Consider the following 24,568-nt stretch of genomic DNA (forward strand, 5'->3'; position numbering starts at 1 on the left):
TCTATTTATTTTGACAACTATTCACTTTAATGCGACCCAAGCAAACGCAGAATTTCAGTATCACTAAACTCATACGAAGACACAATTTGCACTTACTATAACTTTGTTAATGATGTTAGTATTGTTGTTCTGTTAAGGGCAAGTCGCACCACGTCCTTAGAGGACTATTGTGCCCCTTTTACTGATTATAGTGTACATATTGATCATAGTCTCTCGAGCAGGCCTATAACCGTCAGGAACTTTAGTATGTTCCCTATTTCCAGATCAGTCGACAATGACCAGTGAGAATTCCCACTATGATTCGGGGGTTCTTTTTGGTAAGGTTTATGCAATTCGTTGTGCGCATGGGTTCGTATCCCTCAATAAGCACCCTGGACTGCTCTATCCCTGGTAGGCCCGCTCAGTATAGTTCCCTCAACTGTTCCTCTTCACTTCGTAGAGTCATAGCCAGTCCACAGAATGGTTCTGGCCCGTGTAAAAGGGTCCCTGCTCTCTTCTTGCCTAGTTCGTCCGCTGCCTCGTTGCCTAGGTTAGAAACCCAGCATGGCCTGGAACCCAAAGTATCCAGACCTTGTTGGACGAGCCGAGTGTATTCAGTTTCTCAAGGCATTTCCACATCAGTTTAAGAGTTCACCTGGTTGGACCTAAGTGCCTTGATCGCTGCTTGGCTATCGGTGAGAATAGCTATGTTCCTGCCCCTTGTAGTTCCTTTGCAGATTAAAGGAAGCACGTTTGTCTATGGCGTATATTTCCTCCTGGGATATGCTAGTGTACCTGTCCGCTCCCTCTGCTGTGAGGTATCCGTCAGTGTACCAAGTAATCAGTTGCTGATTTAAACCGTATGTCGCAGCCACGCTCTCCCAGTTTGCCTTGTTACTCCAAAGTGTTACAAAGTTCTTCCTTCGGTTTGGGCAGCTCTCCGCCTCGCTGATACTCCCGGCCATTCTGAATATTGTCCTCCTTGCCTGTTTCTGTATGTGCAGATGGAGAGGGGTTAATCCCAGAAGGACCTTCAGGGATGCCTTTGGGCATATCATTGCCCCACTGATACGCAAGCCAGCCTTTGGAGTGTATGTAATTCTCTGGCTTGTGTGCTGAGTTCGGTTCTTTCTGCCCAAATTACCGCCCCATAGGTAATCATTGGCCTTACTATTGCAGTATACATCCAAAGTAGTATCTTCCGGCTGCAACCTCATATCGATCGCGGATATTGTCATTTCGGATGTTATCAAAGCATGTTATGCCACCGGACGGACTCATTCATTGTCTGAATTAGGAGGTAGTTAGCCGAAATTTTAATTGAAAGATTTGCCTTTGAAGATATTTTCCTTTTTATTGGTTAAAGTATTTTTTTTTTTTTTGGGAGTAGGGTAGGTGAATGCATTTACGCACAGAGTTTTGGACTCCCGCAACAGCACGCTGGCGGACTACCAACTAAACACCTCCCTGTCATCAGAGAACTAGCCTGGAACCGTTTGACACATTACTTCGGGCTAGCCCTCCCGCTCTCCCGGCTTTGGGAGCCTTCAAGTCAGGGAATTCCTTTCACCAACGGGAGGGGAGGGGAGGGGAGGAAGGGAGTTGTTAGTTCAGGGAACCCCTTACCGTCCGATCCCTCTGCCGGTCGAGTTCAATCTTCTTCGTAGTAAGAAGAGCCCGAACATAATGCGCAATACAATTCCAGCTGCCAGTCCTCTTCAGCATCTCTCTGACAATGTTGTCTGGAGAGAGCTCCCCTGTGTCTGCATCAGGCTGCTGGCGGAGGCTGTCCCACCTCTCGCAGGAGAAAAAGGTGTGTTCAGTGTCATCCGCCACTCTATTGCAGAACACACAATCAGGAGATCGCGCCTTCCCAACCCTGTGCAGGTAAGACTGAAAACCTCCATGCCCACTTAAAAGTTGGGTAAGGAAGTAATCAATCTCACCGTGCTTTCTGTTCAACCATGGGTCTAATTTGTCAATGAGCCGCGCAGTCCACTTGCCCCTTGGCTCATTTTGCCAAGAAAGTTGCCACTGGTTAAGGGTGCGTTGACGTTCTTCACGGGCAACCACTTCTCTTAAGTTTTCGCTCTTACGGCGATAGATAGGCTTTGCGCTCCTTGGCAAGGAAGGCAACGGGGATCACTCCCGCAATCACCATCACAGCCGGTTCGGAGACGGTGCGATAAGCAGACGCCACTCGCAAAGCTCCCCGCCTCTGCACTTGAGCGAGGCGTTTACGATGCACCTCCTTGTCAAGGGCATCAGCCCATACCTCCACACCATAGAGAAGGACGGACTGCGTTGCTCCCATGAGGAGACATCTCCTACTTGATATAGAGCCGCCGACATTCGCCATTAGCCGACTCAAGGCCGCGACTCCTGCTGCAGCCCTGTCCGCGGCTGCTTTGATTTGCTCGAAGAAGCTCATCTTCGAGTCGAGCATTAAACCAAGGTATTTAATCGCTGGTTTTGACTCTATAGTCAACTCGCCGATCGATATGGGACGCAAGGTCGGGATTCTCCTTCTGGTCAGGATGACTACTTCGGTTTTTTCCAGTCCGGTTTCAAGGTTGAAACCTTGAGCAGTCATCGATCCGCTTACCCGTCGCATCAATATGCCAAGTCTGCTTTGCGCCTGTTCAACAGTGCGTCCGGCAACAAGTGCCGCAACATCGTCTGCATAACCGACCAGGCGCGACTCTTCAGGCTTATCGAGTCTCAGCAGACTATCGTAGGAAGCGTTCCAGAGGTCCGGCCCTAGGATGGATCCCTGCGCTACTCCCGACGTGATTTCCATCCTCCTCTGGCCCTCTAGCGTCTCATAGGACAGGGAGCGGTCTTTCAGATAATCCCTCAATATCCGCAAGAGATAGCTTGGCACGTGAAAGGAGTTCTCTAGTGTGCCTAGCATATCTGTCCATCTTACGGAATTGAAGGCGTTTCTGACATCAAACGTTATGAGGAGCACTATCCGTCGAGATCGGCGGCTGTGTGCCCCGACTCGATTAAACGCATCTACGACCTCCATAACAGCATCCACTGTAGATTTCCCTGTTCTAAACCCGAACTGCCTTGCGGATAAGTCCACGGCAGCACGGATCGCTTCGGCGAGTCTACCCCTGATGAGCTTTTCGAGCACTTTTTCGGCCGTGTCAAGCATACACAGCGGTCGGTATGCAGACGGGAGCTCCGGGTCTCCTTTACCCTTACTGATCAACGCGAGCCTGGCCACTTTCCAGCGAGAAGGAAAAATGCCCTCCTTCAAGCACGCGTTGAACGCTTCGAGCAGCAATTCTGGCCGTTGGCGGAACACCAGTTTGTAAACTTCCGCCGGGATGCCATCAGGACGCTTCTTCGAGTTCTCCCATTGTGAAAAGGGGGCAATCCATGACGCTTTCCGCGCTGTTTACATCAACCCGTACAGGGTGTCTGGGGAACAATGCCCGCACAATGCAGTCCATCTGGTCGGTGCTCAATATGCAGGGTTTCCGCAGAGCCCCAATTTTCCGAGTGACAAGCTTATAGCCAAGTCCCCACGGGTCATTCACCTCATTAACAAGATTTTGCCAGCCGCGAGCTTTGCTTTTATTTATAGCGCTGTGGAGTCTCCTTTTTGCTGATCTATATTGTGCCTTTATAGCACATGCCTCCTCATTGGCGTACAAACGTTGCCAACGGCGGAGCTTATGACACTCCTTCCGCAGGTCGGCAATTTCCGCCGTCCACCAGTATATAGAAGGCTTGTCGCGCCTGGGGCCTCTCCGGGGCATGGAAGCCTCACACGCCGTCGTTATCAAATTCATCACTGAATTTACGACGGTGTCAGCTGCGACACCACCACCCCCCGGAGTGCCCCCCAGCGCCCCCCTTCCTGCTCCAAGAGCTTCGACGAACCTTCCGATGTTCACCTTCGCGACATTCCACACGCAGGGGGAACGTTGTGTTGGTGCTCGCCAGCAAGTAGCGTCAAACACTTCGAACGCAATGTACTGATGATCAATTGCCGAGAAGTCTTCTAGGACTCGCCACCCGTCCACCGATGATGCCAGAGATTCCGACGCAAAAGTGATGTCGGGAATGCTTCCTTCACAACCTGGGCACCGAAACGTTGGCGTGGATCCGGTGTTTAAAATTACGAGCCCGGTTCTCGCCGCCATTTCCAGAATCCGTTTCCCTCTGGAGTCTGATTGAGGCATGCCCCATTCAAGAGCCCTGGCATTAAAGTCACCGCCAACCAGGATTCGTCCCTCCGTGCTCGAAACGGCGTCCTCCAGAGCATCAAGCCAGCGCTGAAAGTCCGGAATCGACTCATTCGGCGTCAGGTAAACGCTAAAAAACGTTATCCCTAAACACCGGATCCAGACAGGCTAAAAGTATTTGGTTATGTATACAAATACGTATTTGTCGTTGGACAACGTCAATATTTTGAAGAAAGTGAGCGATGTTAGAAAACTAGACTCCTACGAGAGCTTTGCCATCTCGAAAATTCCTCCCGAAAAAAAGACTAAACACAGACATGGGCAACCATTTTTTGGTGGCATTTTTAGGAAGGACTAGGAGAAGAATAGAAGCATAATTAAAATATAATTACAAGAATAGCTATAAAAACCCAAATTCAAAATACAGGAGATAAAACACTGAAGAAGGGACCACTTGGTCCCCGAAATACGTATTTGCATACATTATCAAATACTGTAAGTCAGTAAAAGGAAAAATATCTTCAAAGGCTAATCGCTCATTGTCTTTCAACTCCCTTTCTCGAAATTCTCAATACTGGAGATACGAGCGTTTAAAGTTTTTCAAAACAATCCTCTACTTTGCAGCCATTTGGTGTTCATGAAGGAAGCGCCCTCTCACCACTCCTCTTTATTCTTGTTATGGACACCGTCACAGCGCCCTACACACTGCTTTATGCAGATGATGTTTTCCTAGCATCTAATAGCAAAAATGATCTCGAGCAACTTGTCCAAAAATGGAATGATCGCCTCATGCAACACGGTCTCAGATTGAATCTAAACAAAACTGAATTTTTACGAGCGATCCCCATGAAACAGGCACAATCACTTTCAGCGGCAGTGATCTGCCCAGAACTGAGCGATTTAAATACCTCGCGTCAAAGCTATCAGCCAATCGAGAACTGCGGTATGAAATTGCTTCACGCATTAACGCAACGTGGATGAAGTGGCGTTCCACAACTGGTGTTGTTTGTGACACGCCTTGATCACATCCGAAATGAGGATATTCGTGATCGATATGGGGTTGCATCGAACGTGGAAAAATTCAGACAGAAGCGTCTTCGATGGTATGGTCACGCAATTTGCGCTAATGAAAATTCACTTGCCAAGATTGGTCTGAACATCGAAGTTGATGGTGAATGGCCAAAAGGCAGGCCGAAACAACGGTGGCTTGATACGATGGGTGGGGATTTCAAAGCCTCGAGATTGCATCCAGATCAGGCATTTGATAGAGCCGCATGGCGAAACCCATCACGACAAGCCAACCCCGCTTGTGAACGGGATGAGAAGTGAAGAAAAAGAACAAGACAAGCGATCACGAATTAAACTCCTTCTCTCGAAATTCTCAATATTAACGGAGATTCAAGCGTTTAAAATTTTTAAGAAGTTCCTCCGTTTTCCCGTTATATTCCTAGTATCTAGACCCCCAAACTGTATATCCTTTCAATGGTCTAAGTCTCCACTTCACTCGTGATCACGACTTAGGCTCCTTTTCCTTTCCTCCTTTTCTTCCCGGTATTACCGGAGGTAAAAGCGTTTGTGGTTTGGCAGAAGATTTGAAATTCAGTTTCTTCACTTTAAGTATCATTTCAGCTTTTCTGGTTATCTATATATTTACCAAAATTAACATGGAAACAGTATATGTTATTAAGATAGAAGACCCCGTTTCCAATGGCAAAATGACAAAAATCCATTTTGAAATTCGAAAAGATGTTTTCTTTATTGCTGTCATCCGTCATTTATTCACATTCAATATTTCAATATATTTCATTTCATTTTGTTGTATAATAATAAAATTTACAAATATTTGGCATTTTATGCTTTGGTAAAATATTTTCCATCCGTTTTATATGTATCTTCTTTCCTCTAATATAAACTGGTATCCAATTTCGATAAAATTTATTTTATTTTAGATATATCTTCTAGAATTCATGTTCCACATCTTCACATAAATATAAAGTTCAAACTATGTTCTAATTTTCTTTATCATTAATTTGAAATTGATAAATATATGTCTGAATGATTTATATAATTTCCTTATAATTTGTTACCCTTATTAATCACACTTATTCATATTATTGAATTTTCTTCCAAAATATTTGTGGTCATACACTATGATGAAATAAAGAAGGAATTCCAAGATGTTTTGAGAAATTTGCACTATTCAATGGTTTAATTTATAATTTGTAATCTTAACCCTTTTTGTAATTCACTTAAACTGAGAACTTATAAGGTACCCTTAAATACCGATAGTGTGATATCATTTTTCTCGAAATTGTAATTTATATTTCGTAGAGCGAAACTAAATGTAGCTTTTGTAATAAATTATCCCTTTAAGGCGCCCATTCAAACGGCATTTTTCCAAATTTCGCGAAACTATAAAGGATAATATATTTTCAACTCTATTCCATGTCTTGTCTGCTACCCCTTTTCATTAACCAGAAACCTTTAACATCCGATCCAAACCCAAACATTTTTTTTCGCTATTTTTTCTAGATTCTAAGATTTCTCCCTGCTGTCCTTGTATATTTTCTCTATTCGTCTATGTGTATAAGTATCCAACCTAACTGCCCGCCCATTTCGAACTTGACATAGAATATCTAATCATATAAACTACATGTTCCTCTTGCACTTTCTTATTTCAACTTGTGTTATTAGTGAACTGTGTGTAAACTTATTATTTGTAGATTATTCATAAAAATTGACTAAGATATGGCTACAAGGTCGTTAATTGATTAGATTAACTGCATGTACACATTCGGAAATAGATGAAATAAATGTAGATACAACTTTTATATATAACAAACTAAATTACTTGTGTGTTGACTATAAATAGGGAAAATCAGATATATTACCATTACTTATCAGAACTTCATATCCTTATTAGTAGGTGCAGGTTATAACAAAATGGTTTTACACTATTACTACGCTAGGAAAATTAACAAAAACAGATGATGAAGAAACAATCAGAAGCAATGCTGTTGTCCTGAATTGCTTAGTAACATTCTCCTGTATAATTGTATGAGCATGGAAGAATTCACAGATGTTGTTGCTGAAGTTTGGGTCGACGAACTAGTAAATTACGGGTCGAAAGATTTATCAAATCAAACGAAATCTTAAAGGATATACGTCAGCCTCTCCTTCCCGTTCGGCCGGATTTGAATCTTTTTCGTCATGGATGTTTGTGATTGCTTTTGTCCTGTCCTGGTGTTGTGGGCTTTCACTTGCCTATTAAGGGTAATGATATTAAAACCGAAACTCAGTCTCATTGAAAATCAAATAGAAGAAAAATGCTATAGAAGGTAAGGGAGCATTGAATTCTCTATACTCCACCAAAAAATGCCCAGGAGACGTGTATATAATTGGTGTGTATTACCGAAGGCCTATTTTCGCTCAGTTAGCGATCGTTAGTAAATAAGATCTGCCTGGTTTCGTGATCATTGAAAGCTCCTTGAGCGTTTGGATTCATTTCATTTTTTTCTGTTGGGGAACTATGTAACATGATGGAGCTGGTAAAAGCAAGACCATGCTGGATCCGTTTTATCTCTTGAGTGAGATTTGATAGTCTAGCCTCAACTGAACAGAAAAGACGTTAAAAAAAACGACGTCGATTAGTTACGACACTAGGATACTTCATCTTTAACGATGATTATGGTCAATTGGGGTGGAGTTCCCTTCCCTGATGAGAAATTATGGCCAAACGTGTGGAATGATAGGAATGTTCAATGGTTGAAGGCCATAACTAAAAGATGCAATCCCTGAATGGAAGATTATTTTTGGGAGTTGATAGAGTTATTACTCAGCTTAAAACCTCCGCAGTGTCTATGGGCGCAATGACTAGAGAAACTGAAAGGTGTTTCACAGGTTTGCTAGCCAAAAGATGTAGCTAAGAGAAAGGTATTAACTAGAACAAAATAAAACCCCTCGAGTGCTTGTAGCTATGAAAGTGGAGAAATACTATTTAAATGGACAGCTTTATTTAAACAAAAGGAAGAAGGAGATTCGTCTGCCGGCGTATTTGTGTGGTGGAAGAAAAGCACTGCACATGCCCGACGTTCGTCAATCACATGCGCGTGAAAAAATCCGCCCACTTGGAATCATGTATGCAATGCATGCATCCTGTAGGCATCATCGACACACGCGTCAATTGACTTCCCCGTAACTAATCCGCGTATATGCGGCCGTTTAGAAACAGGATTTGCTCCTCCTGTATGTAGTCTTCTAAGGTTATTTGAATGAAACAAAACAGAAATCGACCTTCGGAGCAAAACTTAACGAAATTTTCCGATGCTGATTGCGCAAATTCTACACAGGATCGAAAGAGTGTCAATAGTTAACGCAGCGTTAGCCGCCTTCTCTGTTTTTTTAAAGAAATATGAAGTAACCACACGAAAATTTGAGCAGAGTGAAGCCAATATAAAATATATTCCATAAGCTGCATGTAAGGGAGGAGTAATGTGAGCGAGAAAATTGATCAGATAAATCTGTTTCCACGACTTGCAAGTCCAACACTAATTCAGTAACCGGAAGCCTTATAAGCAAAACTGAGATAAAACAAACCTCATTCTAGAAAATTTGGCTGATGGAATCATCCAACTGAAGCATGTTACAATGCAAGAGAATCATATCATACACTTGGCAAAAATTTATAAGAGACCCTTTATACGAAGATTTTACATAATTATTAGAACATAATGATCACCAAAGATCAAAAATGAACGTTTGAAGATATGGAATTACAGCCATATTTTTTCACCTTTACTTTTATCCCTATCCCTCTTTGCTGATGAGACCCTGATTCGAGCTACATTAGCTTTACAATTAATGCTACAAATGGTAAGCCTGGGATGTATAAGCACTTGAACCTGAGACTCCCATGTTTCGAGAAGCTGATATTTAATTAATTCGCCATTTAAACTGACAGGTGGCAGTCGGTGTGACTGAATTAAATTAACGAAAGCATCGGTAACAATATGAGGAATCCACACATTTTTTACCCACAAAATAACGAAGGTCTACTATTCTGCAGAAAAAATGAGAAGAAAAAAGAGAGGTAATGTCACTAGGTTTGAAAAAAAAGCAGTTAAACAGGCAAATTCATACCAGAAGATGAATTATTAGCAAACAACAATGGATAAATCACAAATTTGCACATTTCCCAAGAAAAATAGAAGATTAGTCATCTTCTTCAGCATTTTTCTCATATGTAAAGAGGTTCGGCTGGTATGAATTAAGTTTCCACTTCTCTTGATCGTACGATTGAGAAAAGAAACCTGAAAATCGATTTAGTAGTGCTTGAGAAAAATTAAAACAAGTTTTGAAGAGCATAGTTTCGAAATACACACGATCAATTTTCAGAAGATGTTTCCGTCCATTTGAAATCTTGTTGAATCCTAAAGCAGTTTTTTTAAAGATAAGTTCAGAGAATAAAAAGAAAAGAAGAATCAAACAAACCGAACAATAAATGGTCGGGCGACCTCAAAAAGGATCTGGACAAACGTGTTGTCATAGAAAACTGTCAATACAATTAATATGAAAAGTGTGCTCTTTCGTGTTTTTCATAAAAGAAATTAAAAAGAAAAAAAACAACTGCGAGTGTCGACTTGAAATTTGGAGAAATGTTGAAATTATATTCTATTGAATAAGTAAACAAAAAAAATATGAAAAAAGAATGCCGACTGCGAAAAACCCCTTAAGGGTGCCTTCTGAATATAGTACACTTCTTCTATGAACGACAGTTTTGAAGTGTTTACCTTACGAAATCAACTATAGAAAATTGAAACCCGCCCGGATGTAACTGATCCAATTTCCGTTGCAGAACTTTGAAAGAACACAACATGAAATTTACAGGTGTACGTTACAAAATTAAACAATACGATCCTTATAAAAAAGTTACAGTGAACTTCCATTCACAGCCATCCAAGGCCAAGGGATAGTAGCAAAACAAGTATTCATATACCCTTTTAGATCTAGTGATCAAAACATTTTATACCTAATTTAGGGACCTTCTTTCATCCCTTATTATTTGCAAATGATCCTCAAAAAAAAAATAATTCTTGTGGCATCCAAACCTTCCTCTCAGATCATTCAGATATTTTCAAATAATATTAAAAAGCATCGATTTAGTCATTTCAAAAAAAAAGTTCAGCAAACGAGTTACACGAAAAAAAAACAAAGGAATCAAATGAATTCATTTGGGTGGGTCAGTCCGTAAATAATGTCTTACTAGTTGTTTGCATATGAAACAGCAGACAACCGATTTTTAAAGATTAAAGATTTTTAAAGTCCAAAATGGTTTTGTGGTACTAACTCACAGTATCAATGCTCTCAATTTTAAGCAGAAGGAAAATGAATCAGTAGGCAAAGTGTTTCCGCTAGAAATGGGAATCCTTTCGCTTTGCAATATGGTATATAAATAGTGGCTAGAAATGAGTATGTGGCGCGGCAGGATTCGCGGCATTCGAAATTTATTTCAAACGTTGCGAGTGTGAACGGTCAGATGACGCCACCGGCGCTCTCCACACATTTCTAGAACTCGCCACAGGAGTGTAGAGCAGACGGTGAAAGTGTGCCACGAGTTGGGGGAGAATGACAGAAGAAAAAAAAGTGCTCTCATTCTGCGTCCAACGTTTGCCAAGAACACCCGCATGTTTTGAGACGAGCTCATTTTAAATATTTTCATTATTGTTGAGTGCAGTGAAATAAGAAATTATGTTCAGCTATTTTTTAAGTGATGAAAGGTTGTTGGAATAAATAAATAGTGTTTCTTTTGGGGATCAGGCGAAGTTTCGTACTCGCTTACACCAACACATCAAGCTACTAAGGAGTCGTTGTTGACTGACCGTGTGTTCCCAACAAGACTTTATAGTACTTCTAAAAGTACAAACAACGTTTGCACGCCGCTAAAATCACATAAATCTTTTTTTTGCACTCCAAAATCGTCAATTGATATTCTATCCTCATGCCTAAACCAGCAAAGTATAGACAAGACATTTTTACATTTTTAAACGGTAGAACTTAATTCTTTATAGTCGTTCCCAAGATTACAACAATTTTGTAGATTTATGATTTTGCTAACCCGAGCGAAATATTTTAAGCAACTATTATAAACGCTGTTGCGCAAACACACGAATTATATAACTGGAACCCTTCCACTTGAAATTCACGAAGCCACAAACCAGTTGTTTAAACAAAGTTAGAATCTGATTACGCATATGGAGTGGATATCATTTTCCAGACCTCAGATATAATTAAGAAGTTCATGATTGTTAGAATTATGTGTTAAAGCTCCATCTTTAACACATAATTCTAACAGTCATGTCGAGGCTATTTATCATAGAAGGAAAACAATAAAATTTAGTTACCCTTATGACCCGCATTAATTCAAATTTGCAACCAGTCGACGTTTTTGGTCCTTTTGCCATAACTGATAGAAAAATTTAGATTTAAACGCAAATAAACCTACCCAGAGGGTGGTTTAGCGCTACCACTACTGCAGAGAATATCGACACCGCTCAACACCAACATGAAATGAATCCTTCACAATTGTACAACATATTCCGATAAGAATACTTCACCCTGTACTTATCTACCTAAATCACTTTCCTAATGTATAAACTCTAGAAAATATATAAAATTAAATTAGTAACAACAATATTTTTCGGTTATTGACTCTGTGGGATTTCTTTGATTCTAAGAAAATCGCATTAGCATTCATCATTCAACTACCAACAACAATCTAGAGATTAACAAATTCACTATTCGATTAAACACGCGATAGTGACCTTTTGTCATTCATTTTCAATACACCACCATCGCATTTAAGTAACACAATTTTTATGTAATATAACTTTTTCAGATTTCCATTCTGTTCATTTAATTCATTAGAATTATGTTAGATTAGTAAAGATAACTTAAGGCTATACAGAGAAAACATCATGAATAACTGAAAAACCAAAATAAAATACCTCATTTCCAGGTGATATTAAATTATAGACTACTTCCAGTAACTATGGTAATCATTGTTATCATATTTTGGTGCATTTTTATATCAGTAGCTATTCTAGGTTTGAATTAGTTAAGATCTATAAATATGGCCCCACTATTCCAAGTGTATTATAATATGAAGAACTATATATTTCTCATTTTTAAATACATTATAATATTTTGATGTGTCCATGAAATGTATAGAAAAACTTCGTTTAGAAAAAAATCAAATACTAATATTAAGAAAAAACAAAACAACAACTATTCAAGATGACTAAATTGTAACGTCCTTACATACTAGAAAAAAATTGAATTGCCTTTTTACAGTAAAGATGAGTTAGTATCCACGTATCTACTTATAATGCAAGGGCAATGGAGTAACTTCTTCTGCAAATTCAAGATAAATTTTTTTATCTTTTGTGCCTGATCTCATCTCAACTTTACTGCAAAAGCGCACTCCCATACTTGTTGAAAAATTCATCTGGATTTACACGCTACTAGTATTTCTTACTTTTAATAATTCACCAGTTGTAGCAACCACAATTTGTTTCTCACCATTCCCGTCGCCGTCATTATCACCGTCGTCATTACGATGTAAACTACCACCATCCTTTGAACTTGTTACACTTTGTGGATCACCCTTTATTTGGCGCTCCAGTAGGCCATTTGTTTTCGCATCATCAGTTTTGAGCAAAAGCCTCTCCTTCTTAATACTATTCGCCACCGATCCCGTCCTGGGTCCTTCTTTTGTGTGATCGTCATCACTTTCCTCGACAAGATTAAGTTCCAAATTTTCATAAGACGTGTAGAAAGCGACGTCGTTGTTTTTAATGGATTTAAAGTGTAGGGCCGTATGCTCCTTGAGGGTGCGTTCATCAGGAACGGAAAAATCGCAATGTAGGCATGTGGCAAAATGCTTCTTGCTTGATACACATATGTGATTTTCTAAATGTAGTTTTAGGTCAGCCGCACTCCTGCTGGTCTCATAGGGACAATGAGGACATTTTTTAGTTGAATATTCGTCAGGGTGATCAACACCATGACTGCTGGTGTCACTTCCATTCAACTCAAGCTGCTGTTTCAAAAGCGAAGGTTTTCGGTCAATATCAACATCTTCTTCAGAACATGGATTTTTTGATTCATTTAAGTCAGGCTCTGTATTTCTTTCAACTACCCATACTTTATCGTCGGAATTCAGTGATATCAAAGTCAGTTTCGGACGAGGATAATGAATATCCTCTGTGAATTTTTGTAGTAATTTAGTGGTCTTTTCATCGTACGATTGGGAATGAACTGTTGAATGAGAAAGTAACGATGGCTCTTGCAAAGCTGTGTAGGAACAAAGTCCACATCTATGTGAATAGTTTGCGTTATGCATTTTAAGATGCAAATTCAAATCTTTGCTTCCAATATATCGCGCTGGACATCGTGGACAAAAGGATAAAGCCTGACTTCCGATGGTGTCATTGTTGCATGTTGAAAGGTCAATTTCAATATCAGGCTTGTCTTCATGAGCGATTTTCATGTGTTGATTAAGAAGCTGCTTCTTTGAACATATGTAGTCACATATTTGGCACTGATAGAAATCCGCCTTACACTTATGTAAGCTGTTGTGATACATCATTTGAGATTTACTCTCGGAAACGAATGGACAAAGCGGACATTGTTGTTGACGTGGTCTCGCTCCGCCACTACTAGCTTGTCCTTCTTGTTCCGAATCTTTAAGGACTTCAGAGCTAGTAGTTGGCTGTAACCCAACGAAAGACCCACCGTATAGCTTGTGTTTTGGTAAATCCGAAGAAGAGATTTGTGATTGGCCAGCCCCGTTGGACACGTTGGTATTGACCGTACCAGATGGACCAGGTGAAGCAGCTGTGATAGCCGCGGCAGCATTGTTGCTGCTGTTGCCACTGTTATTGAAAGACGACGATGATGGTTGCGGATGTGGCTGTGAATTCAAAGGGTAATACACTGGCATGTTTTTATCACTATTTCGATCGATTGTTTCGATTCTGATATCACCATTATGTTTTAAACGACAGTGACGCTGTAATTAGACGAAAAAGTAGATTTTAGATTATTTTTGTACCTTATTTATAAAATATTATAAATGGATATAAATAGAGATAGACAATAACCGCTTCCCGAGAACATGTTGTGAAAAAGCACGAAAAAATTAGTAAAAGAAGAATAAATTAAACACCTTATCTTTTCCCCGAAGGTAAATTGTGGTAGAACATTTAATGTGTAGTTGTTTGTTTACACCAAACTAAATATTTTGAAATTCTAATGTGTACTTCCCTAAAATAAATTTTCTGGAAAATTGTAAACTGGAATAGCTTCCATAAATAACAATATCAGTGGGTTTAGGAGTCCTAAATTTGAAGTTGAATAAGTGGTACTTCATGCATTTTCCGATTAAACTATTGTGAAATTTCGAATTAGGGTAAATGAATTAAAGAATAATTCAGTGTTCACTCGGTCAGAGGAAGCAGTTGAAAACCTAGAAAAAAACCTCTCTAAAGCAATCAAAACTTTCCAAATTTTTTGGCAGCATCAATCGCTAAAGTAATAAGCCTGAGCAAACACCTCATCCAAAAAATTTAAAAATACTAACCACTCTTTAATGGCCACGAGGGGCAAATTGAAAAAAAAAACGGTAAAGTGACATCTTTTTTATACTATGTAGGCAAAAGAGACCCTGTGATTTTTTTATGCTCAATCGGGGTGGCGCTCAGAGGTGGCGGGGAGGAAGACAGGGCGGCAACCCTGTCGGCTGAACCAAAACCAAGTGGCCGAGCAGAACCTCCATAGTGGTGGCAACGTATCGCATTGGCTTGCCGGTCGTGATGCAGTAAGCGAATGCTCCAAAGACCTAATTAGGGCGATCAGACCTAACAGGGACTCACCTGAAGTGGCAATAGTGAGGAAACCTTACCAGGGGTATACTGATACCATGGGAAGCGGGATAGCCCCTGGACTCACATACTTCAAGAGAATTCCTGTTGTATGTGCGTTCAGCTCGGTTGTTTGCGGTTGGCTCCCTAGTGGGAGTTTCATGGGGGTTGTGGTTCTGTTCAAGCGAACAGAGACCTTCGGGTCTCAGAGTGGTGTTGAATTTCAACATGTTTGGTACTCCTTGCTTCGGTAGAGATTTAGGTAGGCTTTGCATCCACCAGTATGAATGCTGAGCCATGCACTTGGTATAGACTGGTACCGTTGTTGCTTGTCACAGCGGGGCTCTGATTGTGGTCACAAAATCAATCTGTGTCTTAAGAAGACCATGCGATTAAGTCCACGAGACAAGTACTCACGTAAAACCTCCTAGGACTCACTGCCCAATCGGGTTGAGCTAGCGGATGTCCACTAACCCTTGGTGTATATCCCCATTACTGTGAAAGGGGGAATGTAACTCGGGAACACATGAGAAGATTGTTCCACATGTCAGGTCAATATACCTGTGTGTGCTTAGGTCCTATTTCTATTTAACTCCTCGGCGAAGTGTAGATGAATTCAAGGCCGTGGTTCACAATCACAACCATTTGAAATTGTTATCATTTTGTCGGGTAATAATTTTTCTAGATTTTGCCTCTACCTGCTGCCTACCATCAAGTAATACGGCTAAACTCATATAAAAAATCGTGTCCTTACATTGATTACATTTGCACCGCGCTAGCACTGTCTTAGGTCGATACACTTCTGAAGACGGTATTTCCAGGTCTGGAAGACATTTTGGAACCTTCCCGAAAGCTTTCCTTTCCATAACTTCTCATAAGCAAGGAACCAAAAAAAGTCAGACCAGAGTTGAAGGGAGGCTGGAAACCAAATAGGGCGAGGATTCTGGCCACGAAACCATGGGAAACGAGTTTTTTCAATCTTTTGAGTTCCAGTAAGTCAGTTCCAGCATGCATCTACCTACCGGACTCTGACTAGCATATCTCATCCTATATTGTGTACTGACTGTAAAGTGGTTCCCTTTTTGTATCGTGAAAGCAAAATCAACCCTGTGGTGTTTTTTATACTAAATCTCGAGACAGAAATTTGCGCTCACGGTCCGCTAGGTACAAATTCGGGATGGATTAAAAAAACAACTAAGAGTGAGCGTCACCTATTTATCGATTCGAGAGGTTAACAGACGTTTATGGCAGTTTTGAACGATTAACGAGTCTGTTTAGGACATTAATTCAAGAATGAAAACATTTTGGTGACTTCCCAAATTTAACGTAAAATATGAAGTTTGATATTGCTTTATAGAACGATCCCAACTCTCTAGTTACTTGCCAACTAGCCAAATAAGAAACAAAGTGCTGCGTTGCAATATATCAATACGTTGAGAAAAAATACATTGCCGAGAAGTGGCATAATAATAGCGCGTAGTTGTGGTTGACGCCCTTGTATGAACGCGGTTCTAGAGCTCCTCCAGGTTAATTACCTGTGGATTCTGGGAGTACCAGGTCGGATTTATTAAACTTTGTCATGTGCAAATTCATAATTTCATCTTTATCAAGCATCTCTTTAAATTAAAGGAAACAATCACAAAGCTGCTCCGACATATTCCAGGTAGAGCAGGCCTCATGGAGACACCGCACCGCGTTTATTGCAGAGGGCAATGGTAACTAATATTTGTGGTATCAAGGTTATGGATTGGAGATTTAGTTGAAGCGGAAGAAAGGTGTCTATGGAAAGTAGAAGAACTAACAAATATGACTTAGAAAAACACCACTCAGATGAACAGACACAACTGAAGCTGACGTTAGATCGTTGAGGACAAACTACCTTTAATGTTGAGGAGTCAGGAGTCGAGCCACTGAAGAAAAAATATTTAACATTTGTTTACGATCTGAGTGAAAGCAATCAATGCCTCCGTAAATAATCTTCAAAAAAATCTTGTCAGTGAAGTAGGACAGCCTATGAAGAATTATCTACAACAGTTATTTGTATCTCACATACAACGAATCAACAGCTGCTTCCCATATTAACATTATACAGCTCCAGTGGACAAGCATTTAGAGCGGATGTATAACAGAAGATAGGGTGAATGACCAGTAAGCGGCCACACATACAAGCCCCTGGATCGGATGAAAGGTAACACCACTTCCAGAAATGTATATTGCATAACATACGTTAGAATTCAAAACATGCCACAGTGAACTTGTTCTCCCCTTAAGAAGAAAGTGGACTGCCAAGTTTCAGTGTCGCTATTAACTGACAGCTTTTAGAAGTAGAGGGTTTTATTGCCGCAGGACAACACCACCAACAAACTTTTGGGTACTTTGTACTGACCAATTTTCATAAGTAAATTTTCTTCTAAGAACTATCAAGCACTCTTTGAAATTGGCAATGAGCATGACGAAAGGCACCGGAAAATCAGCAATGAATCAAGCAACGACATGAAGTTTCCAAGGATGATGTGGGTTCGGAGTTGCCCATACCATAAGAGGACGAAGCTGACAATGATTTCGTTTCACCGTAACAAAACTCCGCGGAGTCCAGTGAGTTCACCTGAAATAGGAAATAAGTATGATCTTATGCTGCAGCAAAATGAGGAATAGCGCACTCAAATCAAGCCACTGCCAAAAAAAATCGACGAACTCAAGGGCACCATGAGGTCCCTACAATCTATGCTGACGACAATATATCCCGCTATGAACGAGGGACTGCACACCGCAGCGCTGATGAAGACGACGGAAGTACTAGTTGACCTCCCTCCTCTCGCGAGCTGCGTCAAATAGCGAATTCGTCATACCGTCCATTGCGGGAGGAGCCGACAAGTGGACCGAAAAAGGCACCCAAAGCTGGAAAGATGCGCCTTTAGTTCGCTAACGAGGAGCTACAAGAAGAACCGTGAACTTCGTCTGCCGCCGGCAAAATGAAAAACAACAGGTGAGTGCTAAAAGCGTTTCCCAAGTGTCAGTGCCTCATCTGCTTTCAGCGCCCCCAAGCCCTAAAAAGGAGAAAGTTCTTCCAATTACGGCATATAACATGAATGATCCGAAGCTATTGAAATCGATGAAGGACAAGAGGGCTTGATGGCGTTCCTAAAAAATACAAGGTGAAAAACCCGCACTTTTACTAAGTTCAGAGGTGACCACGCCAACATTTTTTCGCTCATCAAAGAGTAACTAAAAGGACCTGTCCACCTGTTAGGACTCATTCCATAATTATCCGCGGTCTCTACAGAAAAGCTATCGCGAATGGCCAGCTTATAAAGAAATGGTAGCCAGACGGGAAACTGCCGAAACTCAAGAAGTAACTGAGGGATTTTATTCTTAACGCATGAAGTTAAGTGCCACCGCGCATTTCTTAATCGGCATTATAAAAGCAGTACAGTATTTCAGAGACTCATCTTGAAAGCAAGCATTATGTGAAATTCATCGGAACAATAGCAATTCTATAGATGTCACCCTGGTCCGAAAACACTATCTTTTTAAAAAGATCGCTATCGAGGACCTGTAAAATTCTTCTGCTGGGGTAGCAATAGTTAAAACTAACAATGGTAGACGGATCTTGTTACGGCAAGGCATTCAATATAAATGGAGAAACCCTGCCAAAATGGACAAGACCGAGTAAATCAGTTTATCCTCGACTACCTCGTAGTGCTTGACAAAACTAAGCGAGTCAAATCCTGTAAAACACCATCAACTACGTCTGACCATTTTGCAGTTGAACTTCAACTTCACTGCAAAAGCGAGTCTTAACCACTATCAAGTATTTCAGTCGAACAGACTTTGACAAATTTAACTCAGACTTAGCGCTTAAACTGAACTTGGAAAAACTCGCCATAACACGTAACTTGTCAGACAAAGAAATCGATAAAAAGCAAAACAACATCCTGAGCGAAAACCATCCTACACCCTGTCAATTAGGCTTCGATACGTTCCTTGATGTGTTCCAGGATTATTTTAACTATTATTTTTACTCGTACGATGGCAGGAGGCACGCAAACACTCTCTAATTGTCGCACTCAAGACCTGTTTTAACGCATCTTAATGATCATCAAATTCTTCCACTCGCTTAATAGCTCTGTGGTGTTACCACAAATATTGCAAGTCCTACAAGGAGGAGTTCCATAGAAAGACTTTAAGGCTTTTAAGTTTATTGATGACAATACCAATTTTGGTTTTGATTGTAAAAGTAGAATGCTTCCGCGTGTTATGATGGCTTACTATATCATCAACGAAAGGTACTTTACCGGATGTTATACAATTGTGGTAATGGGCTTCTTCCTTCTGTTAAGCTACTCATTTTCTTAGATTAGAAGCCTACCTACCCTTACAAGACGAAAAGGGTGAGTATGAACACCGGCAAGATCTTTCGTGATGCAGTATACGGTGGCGTAATGATTATTATTTAAGGCAGCTTCACTAACTAACGTAACGAAAGTCCGGAGGATTTAACGTGAGTACCTGCCCTATAGATATAATCCCACGGGACTCTTCGCATCAGAGCAATCAGAGCCCTGCTATGACCGGTACCGCAGTATTGTACAGTACAGGCTGAGCATCTACACCAGTGAATGCGATGCTTATCTAACACCTCTACCGCAACTAATGGGTACGGCACTTGAGTTATAAGTACCATCAAACTCTCAAAAGGGCCCACCCCAAATAACCGGGATGTTTGATCGACCTCTTTGAGTACATAAGGACCGCATAACTGGCCAGAATAATGGTAATTTTTTTTTGTCACGATGCACTTCTCGAATTTTGTTACGGTAATGGAGCTCTGATATTTCCTGTTTACCTTCACTTGCTGCCACCAGAAGAGTTCTTAATTTCTTACGTTCATCCATCCGACTCCATGTTACCGTACCCAGCCAGATTTTATGATATTCTTTTAGGGCGTGGCCAATAACTTCACCCGAGGGAAAAATAAAAACAGTTTTGATGGCGCCCCAATATTCACCCACACGACCTATTTAGTTTGCTTAGCAAGAAAGTTTATCCAACGCAAGAGGAAGAGGGTCTTACCAATTCACCTCGTATAGGCCCAACGCAGTCAATATCGTCAGAATTCTAGGCCATGGAGCATTAACATCGTACCTTGTAATTGAAAAATTCACCTTCAATCAATTAAAATAGTTGCACACGATAGAAGGCTTTTCAGACGTAAATTTTGGCTGTGATTTAGTTTTCTTTGTATTTTATCCTTTGATTCCGTAGTTTGGTCTAGTAAATCTACGTATTTGGATATGCACATTTTAAGAGGGGCTATATAACTATAATAAATTATAATAAGTAAAATTAAAATTTTAGTTTGATGTAAACAAACATTCGAAGTAGATCCCTTCAATATATGAAAGCACACCGAATATATTTTAGAATGAACGGTCCGCTGATATGATGAAATAATGAATTATAGATATAATTGAAAAATCCCATTTCACCACAATTATATGCATATAAACATGTAAAGATTGGTACCATAATGAAGAGGAATTAAAAATAAGAAATCCACCAGTAACGACCGAATTAAAATACTCCCAAAAACGTTTATAAAAAAATTGAATGAATATTTACCGATCGAGCAGGGCAAATGGTCAGTACGCGAGAATTTCATGGATATTTGTATAAATTTTTTTTTAAATGTTGAACACTGTTCAGCTCTTTTATTTATGCAAAAATGGATATTCCAGATTTAAAGAAAAAGTCCCGTAAAAGCAAAATAAGATATTCAATTGCTTAAGAATTCAGTTATGTTACTCATAATTTTAAGTAGATAGCGTACAATACAGATGGCTTCCTATGGAGAAATCGTGATGAAGGATTCGAACGAACACAACGAACAAAAGCCAGATTCTGGTACATAACGATACAAAAATTGAGACGAGGTTAACATGCGATACTTGTTTGTGTGACACTTGGAGGTAAACTTTCTTCAACTTTCGAGTTACAAGTACAAAGGAGGTTTCACCGTTTTTCTAGTTTTAAATTTAATAGAACGATATACGCTCATCTGCAATTCCAACGATTGCAGATCGGATTCCACCTCAAATTTTAAAAAAATTTGAAGTTTAAATTGTTCCTTTCAAATTCAAATTGGCTAAAATTGGACCCGAATATCGTACGGAACATAGGCAGGCACATCGGTGTGCCACGCAAAGCCATCAACCGTCGAAGGATCAATTTCAGTCCATTTTCCTTTAAAGTAGCCACCGAAAGAGAAGATGCAGGAAAACCCAGACATATTCACTTCAATGAAAGTAGAAAAATTTTGAATCCAAATATCCCACAAAAACTGGTATCTTCAAAATTATCTGCATGCTTCCTTGTAAGTTCACCCTACTTATGACCAGCACTAAAATATCCAAAGAGCTGAACAGCATTCTAAGTTTCAAATATGTAAATATGAATGAATTGTTGGTTTGTTAGTAAAATACCTGAATGACATGCTTCCAGTTTGAAACCTGATGGCAATGGCCACAACGATAGGGTGCTGGGCCTCGCCATCCGGTCACACCCGAACCAGTAGTAGTTACTACCCCAGAACTTGCCTCTTCCGCCTCACCGTGCTCATTATTCGGAGCGGAACCATGCTGGTTATTGGTGATGGCGGTAGATGTTGGACAATTATTTCCAATCATTGTGGCACTGGTTGATGATCCAGCAATAGCTGAGGCTGGTATAATAGCCACATTTGAATTGTTGTTGTGATTATTGCTGCTTAGAGTGCGGTGGATGTTGACATTACTGCTACTATTATTACTATGGTTAACTGTTAAGGGTAACTGTTGCTGTTGCTGATGTTGCAATCGTTGACTTGATGATGACAATAAATTTAAACTTTGATGAGATGATGATGGTGCAACGGAGTGGCTACCAATTTGTGGTGCCTGTGGTCCAGACGTTGTTGGTAAAGCGGCTGCCAGTAAGGATCGAGGATTCTGCATTGAGGCAGGATCACCCAATGATGCTAGCTGATGCTGCTGTTGTGAAAGGCACATTGCGGCTAAAACACTCTTCATATACTCATTTGAATTTACAGCTGCTTGTAGGTGTGGGGATAGAGCGGCGGCAGGAAAATTAATACCGGCCTCCTGGTAATGCTGTTTGACGTGTGAAAGTACACTTTCACGATTCGCGTTCCTGCAAAAATATTTAGATTTTAGTGATTCATTTAGAAAGTACAAAGTTTATGGTTTCCTAAACTATAGTATAGTTGAAGAAAAATAGGCTGATCAAATCTCAAACAGTTGATTAATTACCAAAAACTATCGCAACTAAGCCTGGGTTCCTTATTATGGTTGTGAGTCTTAATAAGCTTATGTTTCCAATGACGCTTGCTTGCTACTTCACGGCAATATGTTCGTAAACCAAAATTGTGAGAAGAAATAAATTTCATAGCTGCTCATAGACGTATAGGATGCGATAAAACTTTTGCTCATTGATGCTGACCCCGATTCTTGTCTATTTCTGTAATATGATCGCCAATATTTCCCATTTCTGAACAATCCAGAAATATAAATCGCATTGTCCAACCGACACCAATTAAAGAACCCAGTGTTCAAAGGAGCAATGAATATTTTAGGGAGGCTAAAACACCCAGCTCTCCTAATACTTTGATTAATTCAAAAAAACATTGAAGTCCACTGACAAGTTGTACATAAACCAGCAATATCCATATACCGAAATATGAGGTTTGGAATCTGTAACTTCCGTATTCGAAACTTGGTCGAAAGGACGTCATGCAGTTGCGACGCTACAAGTTTGACTGCATCCCTGTTTTCAGTGAATGTATGGCGACGAAAATCTCACCTAATCTTTCTAATGGCAGGGCAATCAAGTTTTTCTAGGATGAACTAAAAAGGATTTTCTGCAGAATTTAAAAAAATTGACAAAGGAAATGATATGGATTTTTAAAACCTAGATTCCTCATCTTAAATATTTTCAGATTTTTAGGTCGGGTAGTTTCCAAAAATTAGTTCTGTCTCCCTTTAAGTTTTATGCTTTTTGACTCCTTGCAGCCTTATTTTATAAGCGATGTAAAAAACTGGGATTCACTCGTTCGTACCATTGTCGGCTTCTTAATCGTAGGATTCTGTTTTGCAATTTAAATGAAGGACCGACATCATATGGAACACCATGCAGCGTTGCACAAGAGTCCGTTCTTTATCCACTCTTGTGGATAATTATGGTAAACGGAGTACAGACGCTAGATCTCTTACTGGCATGGAGTACATTGGTTTCACGGACAACAATGGTGGCAGTTGTTGCACGCGTCCTCGAATGGAACAGTTAGCGAAAGTTCTTGTTGGTCTATGCCAGCAGAGCATAAGACGGAAATTAGTACTTTATTATGCTTAAAGATTAACATTACAACACTTGCGCTTGCACTGAAATATTTAAGCGTAATGAGCAACCAGAGGAACCAACAGAACACTGATAGCGAGGATGCTACCAAATATCAGTGAACCAAGGCCGAGACATGGCCTCCTTATGTCAAAAGTGGTTAGCTCGATCCTAATATACAGAACCTCAAACTGAGCAAATGCACTGGAAACAAAAGTAAGCAGCAGAAAAAATGGAGCTACATATCGCTGATGTGTTCTCCAAGCATGTTAGATTAACGGAACAATATCCGACACAACGACCTGTGTGATAGCATAGATGATCCTAATTGCTATTCTGGCGGAAGAATGACGTTTTCATGATTCAGTATATGTCGTCGGAGAATCTTCTGAACGGCGGGCATAGTAACTCTAGACAAAGTATCTCGTGAACTCTGGGCATCCCCAACGGACTACTGCTACAAGCAAACCGAGCTTCAAGAGGAACTTTGCTGTTCGCTTTCTAACCAAAGAGAGAGAACCGGCGAACCGGTGTGCAAGGTTATGACATACGTATTCTTCACCGATATATCAAATATGGACTGTGAAGCCGATGCGGGGAGTTTCTCGGATACATACAGTGCAATCAAGTCGTACAGTCTCTCAAGATTCAGTAGTTTATTCCAGGCGGAAATATTACCGACGCTGGCAGCCTGTCGATAGCTGAGGCATGATCAACATAACATAAGTATTCTGACCGAAATGAGGCGGCGTATTTAGTGGCGACATGTTCCAGGCTGATGAAGCAGTGCACAAACGCGCTTAACAAACTCAGGTGCATCCTGGGTTCCTTTGTTATAGAAATAGCACGACTCTCGGCAATCGTATATATCTTCAGATGGCGAAGGCTGAGTACCTGCACCAGGTGGAGAAGGATTTGGCCGGCTTGTAGCAAGATCGCAAGAGCTTTTGGGCCAGACGTGTGCAAATGCATACAGGATTGCAACGGTATAGGGAACTATACCGCCAGACTTGGCATACCCTACAATTTGCATTGCTGAAGTTGCAGAGAGGAGATAGAAACCAACAGGCACTTTCT

The 24,568-nt window shown here is 40.5% G+C and overlaps 1 protein-coding gene across 13 annotated transcripts in view; it reads right to left on the minus strand.

Annotated features, from left to right (window-relative positions):
• Nucleotides 1–5,910: 5,910 nt before the first annotated feature.
• Nucleotides 5,911–24,568, minus strand: part of LOC119647229 — a 233,758-nt gene continuing 215,100 nt past the window's right edge. For 12 of the 13 annotated variants that reach the window (XM_038048074.1, XM_038048075.1, XM_038048073.1 and 9 more), the window contains 2 exons: nucleotides 21,583–22,288; nucleotides 5,911–14,250 (listed from right to left, as the gene is read on the minus strand). In XM_038048074.1, the coding sequence (XP_037904002.1) occupies nucleotides 12,691–14,250; nucleotides 21,583–22,288 (2,266 nt within the window). In that variant the 3' untranslated portion in view covers nucleotides 5,911–12,690. The remainder of the gene's footprint in view (nucleotides 14,251–21,582; nucleotides 22,289–24,568) is intronic. The other variant, XM_038048079.1, reaches the window with a different exon arrangement.

This window comes from Hermetia illucens, chromosome 1, assembly GCF_905115235.1.
Source record: "Hermetia illucens chromosome 1, iHerIll2.2.curated.20191125, whole genome shotgun sequence".
Classification (NCBI taxonomy): Eukaryota; Metazoa; Arthropoda; class Insecta; order Diptera; family Stratiomyidae; genus Hermetia; species Hermetia illucens.